Source organism: Heterodontus francisci, chromosome 8, assembly GCF_036365525.1.
Source record: "Heterodontus francisci isolate sHetFra1 chromosome 8, sHetFra1.hap1, whole genome shotgun sequence".
NCBI classification, from domain to species: Eukaryota; Metazoa; Chordata; class Chondrichthyes; order Heterodontiformes; family Heterodontidae; genus Heterodontus; species Heterodontus francisci.
In genome coordinates, this window is record NC_090378.1 from 125,914,078 (window position 1) to 125,932,002 (window position 17,925).

General features: G+C 43.2%; 1 protein-coding gene across 1 annotated transcript in view; it reads left to right on the forward strand.

Annotated features, from left to right (window-relative positions):
- Nucleotides 1-17,925, forward strand: part of LOC137373267 (rab GTPase-activating protein 1-like) — a 600,347-nt gene that overhangs the window by 467,917 nt on the left and 114,505 nt on the right. The window contains exons 15-16 of the mRNA XM_068038116.1: nucleotides 8,404-8,478; nucleotides 14,100-14,225. Of these exons, the coding sequence (XP_067894217.1) occupies nucleotides 8,404-8,478; nucleotides 14,100-14,225 (201 nt within the window). The remainder of the gene's footprint in view (nucleotides 1-8,403; nucleotides 8,479-14,099; nucleotides 14,226-17,925) is intronic.

Here is a 17,925-nt window from a genome sequence, read left to right on the forward strand (position 1 = left end):
TAAAGAAAAATATGAAGCAGTAAAAAGTGCACCTGCCAGATGTCCGGTTGATAATACAAGTGAGGACCAGGCTGAATAGTGAAAGTTCAGAGGGGAAGTGAAAAAGAGAGTATGAGAAGAGACTAGCAGCTAACATAAAAGGGAATCTAAAAGTCTTCTATAGGCATATAAATGGTAAAGGGAGGGGTGGGGCTGATTGGATACCAAAAAGGGGATTTATGCATGAAGGCAGGCAGCATAGCTGAGGTGATAAATTAGTACTTTGCATTGTCTTTACCAAGGCAGAATATGCTGCCGGAGTCATAGTGAATGAGGAGGTAGTTGAGATACTGGATGGGCTAGAAATTGATAGAGGAGGTATTAGAAAGGTTGTCTGTAATTAATGTTGATAAATCTCCAGGTCTGGATGGGATGTATCTAAGAATGCTGAAGAAAATAAGGGTAGAAATTGTGGAGGTACTGGCCATAATCTTCCAAACCTCCTTAGATATGGTGGTGGTGCCAGAAGACTGGAAAATTGCAAATGCTACACCTCTTGTTCAAAAAAAGGGTATAAGGATAAACCCAACAACTACAGGCCAGTCAGTTTAATCTCAATGGTGGGAATGCTTTTAGAAACGATTATCCTGGACAAAACTAATAGTTACTTGGGCGGGTGTAGATTAATTAAGGAAAGCCAGCATAGATTTGTTAAAGGCAAATCGTGTCTAACTAACATGACTAAGTTTTTTGATGAGGTAACGGAGGGTTGATGAGGGTATTGTGGTTAATGTGGTCTATATGGACTTCCAAAAGGCGTTTGATAAAGTGCCACATAATATGCTTGCCAGCAAAATTGAAGCCCATGGAATAAAAGGGACAGTGACAGCATAGATACGAAATTGGCTGAGTGATGGGAAGCAGAGAATACTGGTGAGTGGTTGTTTTTCAGACTGGAGGAAGGTATACAGTCGGGTTCTCCTAGGGTTGGCACCAGGACCAGTGCTTTTCTTGATATATATTAATGACTTAGACTTGGGTATGCTGGGCACAAGTTCAAAATTTGCAGATAACACAAAACTTGGAAGTATTATGAACTGTGAAAAGAATAGCGATAGTGTTCAAGAGGACGTAGATTGGCTGGTGAAATGGGTGGACATGTAGCAGATGAAATCGACTGCAGAGAAGTGTGAAGTGATACATTTTGGTAGGAAGGACGAGGAGAGGCAATATAAAATAAAGTGTACAATTCTAAAGCGGGTGCAGGATCATAGAGAATGGTATATGTGCACAAATCATGGAAGATGGCAGGGCAGGTTGAGAAAGTGATTAAAAAGGCATTAGAGGATCCTTGGCTTTATAAATAGAGGCATAGAGTACAAAAGCAATCAAGTTGTGATAAACCTTTATAAAATACTGGTTCGACCACAACTGGAGTATTGTGTCCAATTTTGGGCATCGTACTTTAGGAACGATGTGAAGACTTCAGAGAGGGTGCAGGAAAGATTTATGAGAATGGTTTCAAGGATGAGGGACTTCTGTTATGTGGATTGATTGGAGGAGCTGGGGTTGTTCTCCTTGGAAAAGAGGTTAAGAGGAGATTTAATAGAGGTGTTCACAGTCATGAGCAGTCTAGACAGAGTAAATAGGGAGAAACTGTTCCCATTGGTGGAAGGTTTGAGAACCAGAGGTCACTGATTTAAGGTGATTGGCAAAAGAACCAAAGGTGACATGAGGAAAACTTTTTTAGACAACAAATGGTTAGTATCTGGAATGCATTGCCTGAGAGTGTGGTGCAGATTTAGTTGAGGACTTCTAAAGGAAATTGGATAACCACCTGACGAGAAAAAATTTAGAGGGCTATAGAGAAAGGGTGGGGGAGTGGGGCTAGCTAAATTGCTCTTGCAGAGAGCCAGCACAGACATGACGGGCCCAATGTCCTCCTCCTGTGCTGTAACTATTCTTTGACTCTATAATAAAATGTGGTGCCCAGAATTGGGCACAATATTGCAGCCTGGACCTAACCAGTGATTTATAAAGGTTTCGCATAACTTTTAACAGAAAGGGTTTCTTGCATAAGATGTCTGGCTATCATAATTGATCAGTGCATCGCACTTTTTGCTAAGTGGCAGCTTGATGCGATTGATTGGGATATGCATTCTGACTCAGTAATGCGTGCCTCAACTCTCAAGGGATAAAGCCTTTGCTTGCTAGTATCTCTGAATTGATGAGGGGCCACTATAATTCTGAAGATGCTATGACAGTGCAGTAATGATATATAACCTAGATCAGCCTTTAATGATGTTCGATCTTTGGTAAGGCGTTTCTGCATTACTTACTGATTTCCTCTCCATTTGCACAAAGACACAGACTGAGCAGTTCTATTCAGTAGTTCCACAGCAGGGAAGACCCGTCATTCAAAAACTGTGTGTCAAACAGAACATACGAGTTAGGAGCAGGTGTAGGCCCCTCGAGCCTGTTCTGCTATTCAGTAGGTTCATGGCTGAACTGATTACTCCACATTCCTGCCTACTCCCGATAACCTTTCACCCCCTTGCTTATCAAGAATCTATCTACCTCTGTCTTAAACAATCATATGTAGAGTAACAGGGTTGAGGGGCCCTGCACACAATAGCGTGCAAGAAGGTGGCTATTTCCAATATGCTTTTCTGTGCAAATACCTAAAGACAGCCAATGAAGTACTTTTGAACTGTAGTCACTGTTATAATGTAGGAAATATGTCAGCTAATTTGCACACTGCAGGATCCCATAATGCAATAATGACCGGATGTTACCCTGCTAGAGATACAACTAGCCACCCAACTCGGCAGCAACTGTTGAGGAAAGAAAGGAAAAACTTGCATTTATACAGCACTTTTCACAATCTCAGGTTGTTCCAACACACTTTACAGCTAATGAAGTAATTAAAGTGTAGTCATTGTTGTCATGTAGGAAACACGGGCAGCCAATTTGTACACAGCAAGATCGCACAAGCGTAAGTGAGATTTAGAAAAAGATAAAAACAATAAACTCTGGCAATACTCAGTAGGTCTGGCAGCATCTTTGGAGAGAGAAGCAGAGTTAACGTTAAGGGCCACTGACCTGAAACATTAACTCTCCTTCTCTCTCCACAGATGCTTCCAGACCTGCTGAGTATTTCCAACATTTCATGTTTTTATTTCAGATTTCCAGCATCTGTGGTATTTTGCTTTTATATAAACAAAAAATCTTGTTTTAGTAATGCTGGTTGAGGGCTATATGTTGTTCCGACTCCGAGTGGAGCTCCCCTGCTGATCTTCAAATAGTGCTGTGGGCTCTTTTACTTCCAGCTGAGGTGTAGACAAGGGCACAGTTTAAAATCTCATCTGAAAGACAGCACTTCCGACAGGGTAACACTCCTGCAGTACTGCACTGCAGTGTCAGCCTGGATTTACATGGTCAAGAAGGGGCTTGAGCCCACCACCTTCGGACTCAGAGATGAGAGTGCTGCCACTGAGAAAAGGCTGAATCCTTAGTGATTGAAATTGATTACATACAAGCTGTTTGAATGCTGACACAACACTCCCTCATAACCTCCATAACAAGGCCCTGCACAGTGCAGGGTAAGTGGAAGCTGCACAGAAACTCAAAACACAATATCGCCTTATTCCCAGTGTATGGGAACAGTGACACTCTCTTTTCCCCCACCTCTCCATCTCCCACTCCTCTACAACATTGCTTAAAACCCACCTCTCTGACTAAGCTTTTGGTCATCCCTGCTAATATCTTATTTTTTTAGCTTGCCGTCCATTTTTGTCTGATCCGTGCTTCTGTGACACACCTTGGGACTTTGATTCACATTAAAGTCACATGTAAATGGAAGTTGTCCCAGCAGTTTCCCCCCCGAAAAGATAGACTAACCTGCACATCTATGGAGAGAGAGAAACAGAGTTAACGTTTTAGGTGCCCACAGACGTGAATCCAGGATGCTGTGTTGCCTCCCTGGTGCTAGGATTAAGGAAGTCACTGAACAGTTGCAGAGTACCCTGAGCGGAGAGGGTGAACAGCCAGCAGTCGTGGTCCACATTGGTATGAACAACATAGGCAGAAAGAGAGATGGGGTCCTGCAGTTAGAATTTAGGGAGCCTAGTAGGAAGTGAGCAAGCAGGACCTCAAAAGTAGTAATCTCCAGATTACTTCCGGTGCCATGTGAAAGTGAGTATAGAAATAGCATGATAAAGCAGATGAATGCGTGGCTGGAAAGATAGTGCAAGATTCTTGGGGCATTGGGGGTCTAGCTCTGGGGGAGATGGGACCTGTAAAGGCCAGACAGGTTGCACCTAAATAGAGTCGGGACCAAGTTTCTTGTGAGACGATTTGCTAGTGTTAAATTAAAAGCGAAATACTGCGGATGCTAGAAATCTGAAATAAAAACTTGAAATGCTGGAAACACTCAGCAGGTCTGGCAGCATCTGTGGAGAGAGAAGCAGAGTTAACGTTTCAGGTCAGTGACCCTTCTTCAGATTTGCTAGTGCTGTTGGGGAGGTTTAAGCTAACTTGGCAAGGGTGTGGGAACCAGGAGGTAATATCAGAGAAGAACACCAAGGTGCATACAGTACTGTGACAGATAGATAGCAATAGAGTAGGGAATAAATTAGGAGGGGTCAGAGCAAGGGGCAACATAATAAAGTCTGAATCAGTGTTACAGTGCATTTATGTGAATGCTCAGAGTGTGGTAAATAAGATTGGTGAGACACAGACGCAGATTACCATGTGATGTTGTGGATATAACAGAGACCTGGCTTAAAGAAGGGCAGGACTGGGTATTAAATATTCCTGGATACAAGGTGTTCAGGAAAGGTAGAAAATGGGGAGGAGTGGCAGTATTGATTAAGGAGAGCATTGCACTGCTGGAGAGAGAGGATATCTCTGATGAGTCAAGGACAGAATCTATTTGGCTAGAATGAAGGAACAAAAAAGGTGCAATTACATTACTCAGTGTAATCTATAGGCCACCAACTAGTGGGCAAAATGAGGAGGAACAAATTTACAAGGAAATTAGAGGTGCTAGAATTAAAGAATTATAATGGGGGACTTTAATTATCTGAATATAGACTGGGCTACTAGTAGTGCAAAGGGCAGAGAGGGGTAAGAGTTCCTGGAGTAAATTCAGGAAAATGTTTTACAGCAGTATATTTCCAGCCCAACAATAAAGGAGGCATTGGTCATCCTGGTTCTTGGGAATGAAGTGGGTTAAGTGGATCACGTATCAGTAGGAGACCATTTAGGGGACAGTGATCATTGTATCATAAGGTTTAGGTTAACTATGGAAAAGGGCAAAGAACAACCCAGAGTAAGATTAGTCAACTTGGGGAAAGCGAATTTCAGTGGAGTAAGATGAAAGCAAAATGCTGCGGATGCTGGAAATAAAAACAAAGTGCTGAGAATACTCAGCAGGTCTGGCAGCATCTGTGGAGAGAGAAACAGAGTTAACGTTTCAGGTCAGTGACCCTTCATGACAGTGGCAGTCCCTTTGCCTTTGTCCCATGACATATTTGTCATTTAATCTCTCCGGCCCTCTGCCCTATTACACACCTTCCCTTTTGTTCTCTGCTCCCCCACCCCGCTTCACTTGCTTAAAACCTATTACATTTCTAACCTTTGCCAGTTCTGATGAAAGGTCACTGACTTGAAACGTTAGCTCTGCTTCTCTCTCCACAGATGCTGCCAGACCTACTGAGTATTTCCAAGACTTGCTGTTTTTATTTCAACGGGGTAAGAATGGATCTGGGCCAGATAAATTGGAATCAAATGTTGGCAGGAAAAACGGTACCTGAACAATGGACTGCCTTCAAAGAAGAGATATTTCTGGGACAGTCAAAGTATATTCACAAAAGGGAAAGGTAGGACTAACAAATCCAGAGCTCTCTGGATGTCGAAAAAGATAGATATCAAGATAAAGAAGAAGAAATATGCTTATGATAAATAGTAGCTAGGTAATGCAACGGAGAACTGGAAGGTTCAGAGGGCAAGTGACAAACCAAATCAGAGAAATAGAGAGACTATGGAAAGAGACTGACAGCTAATATAAAACTGAATCCCAAAGTCATCTATAGGCATAGTAAAAAGGTGGTCAAAGGAGAAGTAGGGCCAATTAGGGACCAAAAAGGGGATTTACATATGGAGGCAGGAGAATACTTTACGTCTGTCTTTACCAAGGAAGAAGATGCGACCCAGGTCATGGTGAAAGAGGAGGCAATTAATACATTAGAAGGATTTAAAATTGATAAGGAGGAGATATTGGATAGGCTGTCTGTAAAACTTGATAAGGCACCAGAACCAGATGAGATGTATCCAAGGATACTGAGGGAACGAGAGTGGAAATTGCAGAGCCACAGGTCATAATTTTCCAATCTTCCTTAGACTCGGGGTGGTGACAGAGGACTAGAGAATTGCAAATGTTACACCCTTGTTCAAGAAAGGGAGTAAAGAAAAGCCCAGCAACTACAGGCCAGTCAGTTTAATTTTGGTGGCAGGGAAACTTCTAGAAGCAATAATTTGGGACTAAATTATAGTCACTTGAACAAATGTAGGCTAATTAAAGAAAGCCAGTATGGATTTGCTAAGGGAAGGTCATGTTTAACTAATTTGCTGAGTTTTATGAGGAAGTAACAAGAGAGGGTTGATGAGGGCAATGCTGTTGATGTGGTGTACATGGACTTCCAAAGGCATTTGATACAGTGCCACACAACAGACTGGTGAGTAAAGTTATAGTTCATGGAATAAAAGGGATGATAGCAACATGGATACGAAATTGGCTGAGTGACAGGAAAAAAAGAGTAGTGATTAATGGATGTTTTTCGGACTGGAAGAAGGTTTGTAGTGGATTTCCCCGGGGGGTGGGGGGGGTGCAGTGTTGGGACCCTTGCTTTTCTTGATATATGTTAATGACCTAGACCTTGGTGTACAGGGGACAATTTCAAAATTTGTAGATGACACGAAACTTGGAAACATTGTGAACTGTGAGGTAGATAGTGTGGAACTTCAAAAGGACATAGACAAGTTGGTGAAATGAGTGGACAAGTGGCAGATGATGTTCAATGCGGAGAAATGTGAAGTGATTCATTTTGGTAGGAAGAACATGGAGAGACAATATAAAATAAAGGGTATAATTCTAAAGGGGGTGCAGGAGCAGAGGGGTCTCGGTGTATAAGTGCATAAGTCATTGAAGGTGGCAGGACAGGTTGAAAGTGCGGTTAATAAAGCATACGGTATCCTGGGCTTTATTAATAGGGGCACAGAGTACAAGAGCAAGGAGGTTATGTTGAACTTGTATAAGACACTAGTTCGGCCTCAGCTGGAGTATTGCGTCCAGTTCTGGACACTGCACTTGAGGAAAGATGTGAAGGCATTGGAGAGAGTACAAAAAAGTTTCACAAGAAAGTTCCGGGGATGAGGAACTTTAGTTATGAAGATAAGTTGGAGAAGTTCGAATTGTTTTACTTGAAGAGAAGGCTGAAAGGTGATTTGATAGAAGTATTCAAAATTATGAGGGGTCTGGACCGAGTAGTTAGAGAGAAACTGTTCCCACTCATGAAAGGATCGAGAACGAGAGGGCACAGATTTAAAGTAATGAGTAAGAGAAGCAAAAGTGACATGAGGAAAATCTTCTTTCACGCAGCGAGAGGTTAAGGTCTGGAATGCGCTGCCTCGGAGTGTAGTGGAGGCAGGTTCAATTGAAGCATTCAAAAGGGAATTAGACAGTTATATGAAAAGGAAGAATGTGCAGAGCTACAGGGAGAAGGCAGGGGAATGGCACTAAGTGAATTGCTCACTCGGATAGCTGGTGTAGACTCGATGGGTCGAATGGCCTCCTTCCGTGTCTTAATAATTCTGTGATTCTGCCTGTGACCTTTCATTAGAACAGCCCCCAGGTGCATAAAACCCCTGCACAATTATGGACAGATGTGCTGTTAGTGAGCACATGTTAACATATACAGCTTACACCAATAGTGGGCCATCTTTCTCTTTATACAATTCAGAATGAAACATGCACACACACCCCTCAGCTGAAAGTTGTTAATCATTTGGGAGCTTTCCTGTTTAGATCTGTAATGATTGCCTTCTGAAATAAAGTGTTTATTTACACTAAAAACACCGCAGCAGGTAATAAAAATCCAGGTTGACTCTAGATGTTAGAATTGCTGGAGTTTTGGTCATTTTAATTAGTGACCTGGTTAAACAAAGTATCTGAACAGAGGGTGACTGTGTTACCCACTCTTTTAAAAGCCATATGAATCCAGGTTGAAAACATACCATTTCACTAACCTGTAAGCTCATCTTGGGATTTACCAGGTGGGGACACACCTTCGCTAACCATGGGAGCAGTGCTGTGTAGCTTGTGACTGAACCTCAGTTTTCATTGATGTCTTTTCTTCTCCGCAGGCATACTCTGTGCACGATGAGGACATAGGCTATTGCCAGGGTCAGTCTTTCCTTGCTGCTGTTCTTCTGCTACATGTAAGTAGACTGTTCTGTGTGAGAGACGATCATGCTCCAATATGTGACACTTCAGTAAGGATTTCCAACAGTTAGACACAGTGACATCCCTTTTCACATGCCCGGCTGGGTGGTAAGCCAATCAATGAAATCAGTCATATTTATGCTCCTTGCTCACTGGTTTGACCTGTTTGAATCTTTAGGACCTTGAGGTTTGGAAAGGGCCATTGCTGCATTGGTTGGCTGGTCAATCCTGAACGAGAGTGACCAAGACCTACAGGTTAATTTTCACTGATTTGGGTGGCAAACTGACAGAGCACATCCCTGCCCGCTATCGAAGCTGCTTGAATTTCAGCTGCATTGATGCACAGTTTACTGCCCAAGCCACAAAGGTGAAATTAGCCCCAGCAATATTGAACATTGTAAGTGCCTATATTGCCTATGACGGATTGAGCACCCCTGTGTACAGCATGAGCAGCATTGTTGGTGCTTGTACATAGGCAGAAGATTGCAACACTGTACAGGACCCTCACAGGACATGAGATCAGCTAACTGTGGGAGTAGATCTACTGCCTCAGCGACCCATTGGATTGTCATTACAGTCACCTTGGGAGGTGGTCAAGAAGTTGTCGCATCACATGGCACCCCACCAACAGGAGCAATCCATCTTGAGCACAGCTCTTCCTGTGGCTCTTATGTGACCACAGCTCTGAGTTTGTGTGCTCCAACTCCTTCCAGGGTGCCACTTTGGGTTTGGCCCACTGTCCTTCATTAATCCCTTAAGAATGTTACGGAAACCGTTCTAGAGTGTATGTCAGCCCTTGCTTTATTAGAATAACCAGAGTGTGGAAGTGAAGCACAGTATTCTCTGTGAAGAAAGCAAAGAGAAAGAAAGAACTTTGATTTCTGTAGTGCCTTTCATGAACTCTGGATGTCCCAAAGAAGTTTTACAGCCAATTAAGTGGTTTTGAAGTATAGTTGCTGTTGTTACTTCGTGGTGGTCAGTTTGCACACAATAAACTCCCACAAAGAACAATATGATGATGACCAGATCATCTGTTTTATGATGTTGGTTGAGGGATAAATATTATTTGGGACACCAGGGAGAACTCCCCTGCTGTTCTTTGAAAAATGCCAAGTGATCTTTTATATCCACCTGAGAGGGCAGACATTGTTTCTGTTTAATGTTTTGACTGAAGGACGGCACGTCCAACAGTGCAGCGCTCACTTAATACTGTGCTGGGAGTGTCACCCTAGATTATGAGCTCACGTTTCTGGTCTGGGACTGGAACCCATCACCTCTGACTCAGATGTGAAAGTGCTACCCACTGAGACACAGCTGACACGAGTACCTCGTGCAACTTAATTCTAGAGCTTTACATGCCCAGTTGCAGCAACCCCTTGCACATCAGCCATGTCACTGTGCAAATCGGTGCAAATTCAGATCTTGTCTGCCTTTGTCCACATCCTTGTGATGCAGCAGAACTCTTTTCCTGAAGATAGGAGGTTGATTTTCACCTCTTCCTTGACCAGTGTCTCCAGCTTTGCCTCTGAGCATTGAAAGCTGACCAGCAAGCACTGACAGTGCAACCACGTGGAGATGGTAATGCTGTGAATTGAGGCTACTGTAGGTGTCTCTGTATTAGTACTGCTAACGGTGGTTGACGGTGTGGTCTTGCCTTTGGAATCCCCAGTCGCACTCTCTGACCTGGAGAACTAGCAAGTGAATTGGACAATCACAGTCACTTTATTTTTAACCATCCTTTCAGGTTGAATCTTGTATTTGGTTGCCACAGTGCCCTGGTATGTATGGAGTATACTTGCACTACCTTGGTGTGCACGTGCATTGCCTTAGCATGGATGTATGCTGTCCAGAGTGGGCGTGCACTATCCGGTATTGACCTACACACTATTTTGTACAGCACCGTCTGGTGTATATGGGCATCATCCAGTGTGGATGGTCACTGCCCGGTGTATACATGCACTACCTGCATGTACCTGTACTGGCCGGTGTGTACGCACCCTGACTGGTTTATGCGTACACTGTCTGGTGTCTATATACACTCCCCTGTGTGGTACTGAGATACGTAGATTAAGTAAGTCCCAGACTGGATCAGATGTGCTGAGTTAGCTCCTGATCAGTATCTGTGAGCCCTATTGGAAAGTGTAGGTAGGGGCTGTAAGTTTCAACTTTATGCTCTCTGTCAAGTTGGTTGCTGGCGTTCAATATCAACGTACGCGTAGAGAACTATTTCCGGCTGAATGTGCCAGAGGTCTTCCAGTGCTTGTGGAACTGCGTTTTGTATTGCCATTGGAAGATGAGAAAGCTAGAAGAAAGTAGCTTGTAGTTAGTGTGTTACATACTAACTCGGCTGCCACTCCCAACGCAGTACTGAGGAAGTGCCTGCACTGCCAGAGGTGATGTCTTTCGGCTGAGACATTAAAGTGGGACCCTGTCTGCCCTCTCGGGCGGATGTAAAAAGATCCCATGGCACTATTTCAAGGAAGAGCAGGGGAGTTCTCCCCGGTGTCCTGGCCAATATTTATCCCTCAATCAACATCAGTAAAACTGACAAAAACAATGTCATGATCTGATTGTTGTTTGTGGGAAATACTGTGCACAAATTGTCTCTTGCGCTTCCTGCATTACAACAGTGACTTCATTTCAACAATACTTGATTGGCTGTAAAGCACTTCGAGACATCCTGAGGTTGTGAAAGGAGTCATAGAAATGCAAGAAATGCAAGCCTTTGTTTAAAGTGGTTCATTGTAATAGGTTTTACCCAGATGCTCTTTCTGGTCCACACGTATTCAAAGCCACAACAGATACTCATTTTGGAATGAATTTCTGTTTGATTGGGGCCTTCGATGTGTTAAGTGAAATACAGTGACAAGAGGATTGAGGGTCACCTTTACTGCACTCTGTGATACAAAATTGCATTTGTGCAAAGTAATTGGGTCAATTATTGACAGCTGCTCTACTCTGGTCAGATAGCAGAGTGCCACTATTTGATTTAATTCTTCATCCTTATCCCCACATGCTTCAGTTAATAACATTCAGATTCATTTCAGCTGGTCCTGTGATGATACAAAATCCAAGATATTCTGACAGCAGCTCATTAAAGCTGATCCCCAGCCACCCAAGCAGTCAGAAGCATATTACTAGACACTTGTGATACTAATTGTAATCTCCCTTGCCCTTCTGATCTTAATTCTATGTAGTCTTTCATGCACCCAAATTCAAACAGACAGCTGGGGAGGAAGGGCCTTGGGAGAACTAGTTATCAAGGGTTTCAGCTGCATCACGCTTGTCAAAGAAATTGGAATCAAAAGTTATAATTTTCTCAGATCAATGCAAGTGTTGTCAAAAGAAACAGACACATACCTGTCTCCCATTATTCTGGGCCTTCTATGTTATGCTGAGCTTGCTTGACTGTACTGGACACACTCCACTATTCTGACCGCACTCAATATACTGACCTCACTCCCCTAATACAGAGTGCGCTCCCTTTACACTGACCATGCTCCCCTATAGTGACCTCGCTCACCTATACTGACAACGCTCTCCTATAGTTACAGCGTTCCCCTACACTGACCGAGGCCCCTATACTGACCGAAATCCTCTATACCAATTGTGTTCCCCTATACAGGCTGCACTCCCCTATACCGACCGGGCTCCCTTTATACTGAGCATACTCCCCTATAGTGACTGTGCTCACCTATACTGACAACGCTCTCCTATAGTTATCGCACTCCCCTACACTGACGGCGCTCCCCTATACTGACTGGCATCCCCAATACTGACTGTGCTCCCCTACAGACCGGATGTAGGGTGTTTTTCAATGGAGCTTATTTTTGTTGAACATTTTGAATTGTTTCATTAAAGCTTTCCCACTGTTCATTTACTGCCATACCTTTTAGTCTATTTACCCAATTTACCTTAGCCAGTTCTCTCCTCATACTAACAGTTCTCTGTTTAAGTTTAAGATTCTTTTTTGTGATTGGGGTATGTCACTTTTAAACTTAACATGGAATTCAGTGGTATTATTACCACTGTTTCCCAGTGAATCTTTTACTGTGACAATACTAATTAACCTTGCCTCATTACAGAATACTAGATCTCAGATAGCTTTATCCCTAGTCAGTTCCACAACACATTGCACCAAGAATCTGACCCGGAAACATTCTACAAGCTCATCTTGTAGACCACCCTTGCAAATTTCATTGTTCCAGTCTATATGAAGATTAAAGTCCCCCACAATTATTACATTGCCTTTTACAAGCTCCAATAATTTTTTGTTTAATGCTCTATTCAGTGGTATAACTACAGTTAGGGGGCCTATAAACTACTCCCACCAGTGTTTTCTGATTCTTGCTGTCCCTTATTTTCACCCATACTGATTCTACGATGATCTTCTAAGGCCAAATCCTTTCTCACTAATGCTCTATGTCATCCTTTACTATGGGCTAGCCCTCCTCCTTTGCCGTTATGTTTGTCTTTCCGAAATATTGTGTACCCTGGAATATTTATTTCCCAACCTTGACCACCTTGTAACAATGTCTCTTTAATGGCGATTAGATATAAATGATTTACCTCTATTAGTGCCACTCGTTCATCTATCTTATTGCAGATGCTTTGTGCCTCAAATAAAGAATCTGTAATTTCATTTATTTTTTACTTCTGTTCCCTGCAATGACCTTATTCTCTCATGTACATTTTTTGTTAAACTCTCTGTCCCTTCCTGTCTCATTCTGCTTATCTTTACCCACAGTGCTATTCTATTCCGGTGCTTCGACCTTTCTCTTTGAATTTCTAAATCTCACCTCTCCCGAACCCTCCCGCAACTCTGTTAGTTCACAACCTCTAGCCTTATGTGTTGGCGCACTCTTAAATCTGTCCCTTCCTGCCACACTCTGATTATCATTATTGCTTTCTTGCCTTCTCCTCTCTCTTTAAATTATCACATGTTCCCTCACTTAATCCCTCGGCCCCCACTATTTAGTTTAAAGCTCTCCCTACCGCTCTAGTTATGCGACTCACCAGAAAACTGGTTCTGGCAGGGCTCACGTGAAGCCCATCCCAAAAGTACAGCTCCCACTTTCCCCAATACTAGTGCCAGAGCCCCATGAATTGAAAACCATTTCTCCCACACCAATCTTTGAGCTCATCTTATTTACCTTACACCAATTTGCTCGTGGCTCCGGTAGTCATCCAGAGATTATTACCTTTGAGGTTCTGCTTTTTAATTTAGCCCCTAGCTGCTCATACTCTCTATGCAGAATCTCTGTCTCCTGCTACCACTATATTCCTATTTATTCCCCTGCTTGAATGGCTTCCGGTACCATGGTCAGTTTGCTCATCCACCTTGCAACCCTTGCTCTCATTCATACTGCCTTCTGGAACAAAATGCCCAGGTAACCTTCCCCCTCCCTGATGCATTCCAGTGTCTGCAGCTCAGCCTCCAGCTCGATTTTATGCTCAAGTATCCAGAGTGAAACTGGAACCCACGACCTTCTGACTCCGCAGAGAGTGCTACCTCTGAGCCATGGCTGTGATTATCAAGCATGTCAGTCTGTACTGCCGAAAGGGTTCTGTGGGTAATGCAGGGGTTCCTGACATGTGATTGAATATCTTTTCACAGATGCCAGAGGAGCAGGCATTCTGTGTCTTGGTGAAGATCATGTACGATTATGGTCTTCGAGAGCTTTACAAGAATAACTTTGAGGATCTGCATTGCAAATTTTACCAGCTAGAGAGGCTAATCCAGGTAAGCACCATGTATTCTTACTACCAAAATGTATCCCTTCACGCTTATCTATATGGAAGTCCATTTGCTGATTCCATGGCCATCCTGCAAGTTTATTAATGTCTTCTTGTATTTTATAGCAGTCGTCCTCAGTACTGTTGCATTTAGATGTAGGTTTTTCATTCGAATTGATATCGAGGATGAGTTGGTTTTCTGTGCAGTGACATGTGGACAGATTTTCAAACTTGCCACTTGAATGTGGAGCTCGTGCTGCAGATCGCATGCCTGTTTTAGAAACCGCCTGAATGGACCAAAGTGCTTTACAACCAATTTAATACTTTTGAAATGCAGTAAATGTGGTAATGTTTGTCCTGGTATCAGTTGAGGGATAAATATTGGACTGAATTCTGTAGAGAAATCTCCTGCCCTTCTTCGAAATAGTGCTGCCTGAGAGAGCAGAGAGTGCCTTGTTTTAATGTTCCTTCTGAAAGATGGCACGTCCAGTAGTGCAGTATCCCTCAGTACTGCATTATGGGTTCAAGTCTTTGGAGTGAGGCTTCTGACTCAGAAGCAAGAGCCACAGCTGTCACCACTTCTAAGATTCTTAATCAGGAACCAGGGCAGGGGTTGGCAACGTGTCCTTATGTGGACACCAGTGTCCATTGTGACGGAAACCACACCTGCCAAAATGAGACATATTAATTTCATCATATGGAACATTATTATTTGAACATTTATTGGACATTGAAATGTCTTGTTTAAAAAGACCACAGAACAGTGGCTAAAAACATAGCTGCACATTTGCATTCTAAAGGACAGTTGTGTGGAGAGACAATGGGAGCAGTCCGTGATCCAATTAGCCAGATGGGTTTTGTCAATAGTGATGATCAAGAGACATTGAGGGTCATTGAATGTGTAAGAGCCAGCATTCCACCCCCCACTGAGTGTGTCTGGTAAGCTGTGAGGAATTCACAAACCTCGCAGCCGACGCTGTCTCAAGAAAAAAGCTAGTCACATGACTAACCTGCTGGCCAACTTGGAGTTAATTGAATTGTGCTCACAGAACATTTTTTGGAAGGGACTACAATTGAGCTTCAAGAAGAGAGCACTCCCTCTCTCTCTCACGCAAAGTTCCAGGGACCCATGGAAGTAACTCAAACGTCAAGACAGAAGGCTCCTGCAGCCTTCTGGTACTAGCTAAACAGGTTTGAAAGTGTGCAGTGGGCCCCAATGAGAACTGCAATACTTAACTTCAATCAAAGTTACATCCAACCCAGAACCAGTAACTGAAATACATCAATTACTTAAAACTTTTCTCATTAATTTTTTCTCTTCTTCTATCTCTATTTGTGTGTGTGTTTATTGCGTAAGCATGCTAGCATGGTCACGTTGCATGTATTTTTAAAGTTTATTTATTTAGAGATACAACACTGAAACAGGCCCTTTGGCCCATGGAGTCTGTGCCGACCAACAACCACCCATTTATACTAATCCTACATTGACCCCATATTCTCTACCACATCCCCACCATTCTCCTACCACCTACCTACTCTCGGGGCAGTTTACAATGGCCAATTTACCTATCAACCTGCAAGTCTTTGGCTGTGGGAGGAAACCAGAGCACCCGGCGGTCACAGGGAGAACTTGCAAACTCCGCGCAGGCAGTATCCAGAACTGAACCCGGGTCGCTGGAGCTGTGAGGCTGTGGTGCTAACCACTGCGCCACTGTAGCTTTAGTAGCTTTAACTGAGTTAGAGTTGGAAGGTTAATAAACTTACACATTTCTTGTTTAAATCTGAGAAAACCTGTCTGGTTGATTTCTTTGCAATTACAATTAGAGAGCAGTGATCAAGGACTCACTGAGTGGAAGCTAAACACCCGGTGTTTTTAAAAATGAAACCCTGTTATGGACAAACCAGTGTTACGACCAGGTAAGAAAAGCGTCTCGGGGTCCCTCTCAGCCTTCACCTGGTCTTACCATAACAAGGTTTTATTTTTAAACACACTGTGTTTTGAGCTCCCCCTGGGTGAATCCTTGTTCACTGCTTTCCAAATATAAGGTAAGAAAATGAGCACAAACAGGCTTTCTTAGGTTTAAAGAAGAAAGGTGAAATTTATTAAACTTTAACTCTAATTCGGTTAATGCCTACGGATACGCGGCGCGCCCACACTAGCATGCATACTTGATACACACATGCAGATGGGGCCAGAAAAGAGCAGGAAAAAAAAATGTGGAAAGGTTTGAGGCAATATCTGAAGAGTTGTTACAGTTCTCCGAGCTCACTGTAGAGTTCTTGCTTTTCCTTGGGGCCCAGTATTCTTCTTAAATCTTGTTCACTGCAGGAGACTTTTCTCTCTTGGGGTTCATATGTCTTCAATGGATTTCGAAGCTGGTGAGAAAGAGATGGGCACAGACAAGAGGTGAGGAGGTCTGCTTCAATCCAGGAACCAAGAGCTTTCTGTCTTCACACACTGTTTCTCCAATTTAAAACTCTCAGTTCAAAACTCTGCAACAGCCAGTTCGTCATGTCACTAAACTGGTCTGACCACATTTCTTCAGTGTATTGGGAGAAGGGACTGGTTCATTTGTTCCAACATTGTCTGCTAGTGTGCAAAAATGTCTTTCCTCCTAGGGGCCTGGCAACTCCTTGTAACCAGCCCTCTTTTCTTCCCAGCAACAGTTTGAAGTTTAGTGTCCATGTGGCAAAATTAATGTGCCTCATTCTTGGCAGGTGGGGGCCTGCATGACACCAGGAAAAGGCTGAGAGGGCTCCCTAGACCCCTGCCTCACCTGGTCGTAGCACCGTGGTAAAAATTTTGAAGTCTGTGACTGGAAAATTCAGGGATGAGAAATTTCCCATTGGCTTCTTCTTCCAGATCAGCCTGACTTTTGAAAAAAAAATCACAGCTGTCAGCTTCACAACTGACAGGTGGTTAGAACAGAGACTGTGTTTCCGAACCTCGGACAAGTTTGCAGTTTTCCGGTGGGTTCCAATTGTCAGGTCGGGGGGGGGGGGGAGTGCAGAGAGAGAGGGTGCAGAGAGAGCAGGGGCAAGAGAGAGAGAGAGAGGGAAGAGAGAGATATAGAGGGAGACAGACAGACATAGGGAGAGTGAGGTGGGCGAGAGAGCAATCAAGATCACTCCTGACAGATGGTCGTCTTTCGCAATGTTCCGCATCGCTACAAGTGTGCAGGCAAACACTGACGACTTGTACAAGCAAAAGAATGCCAGGTATCTCACTAAATCAGTATTCAACATAGTGACCAGAAAATAAGTCAATAGATTTGTCTTCTCATTTAAAGCTTCTTCACAAAAATGCCCCTTTGTTGCTGTTTTGATTAATAGTAAGATACATTTTTAATGCCTTCATCTTTCTAAAATTGTCTCATCCGCCCCTTATGTTAAGACAAAAATTGTAATGTTGCCACCCCCTCTCCCGCCTGCGCAATAAGGTTGGACACCCCTGCTTCAAGTCTTTAACCTTGTGTTTTAAAATAACCTAGCAGCTTGGTTATTCTAAAACACAAGTTGAAAGGCTTGTGTTAATGTAAACTCATTTTAAAATGGCAAAAGTCACTTACGGAATATCTCAATTTCTACACTGACATACAAACATATGAATTAGGAGCAGGAGTAGGCCACTCGACTCTACGAGCCTGCTCTGCCATTCAGTAAGCTAATGGCAGAACTGATTACTCCACATTTCCACCTACCCCCGA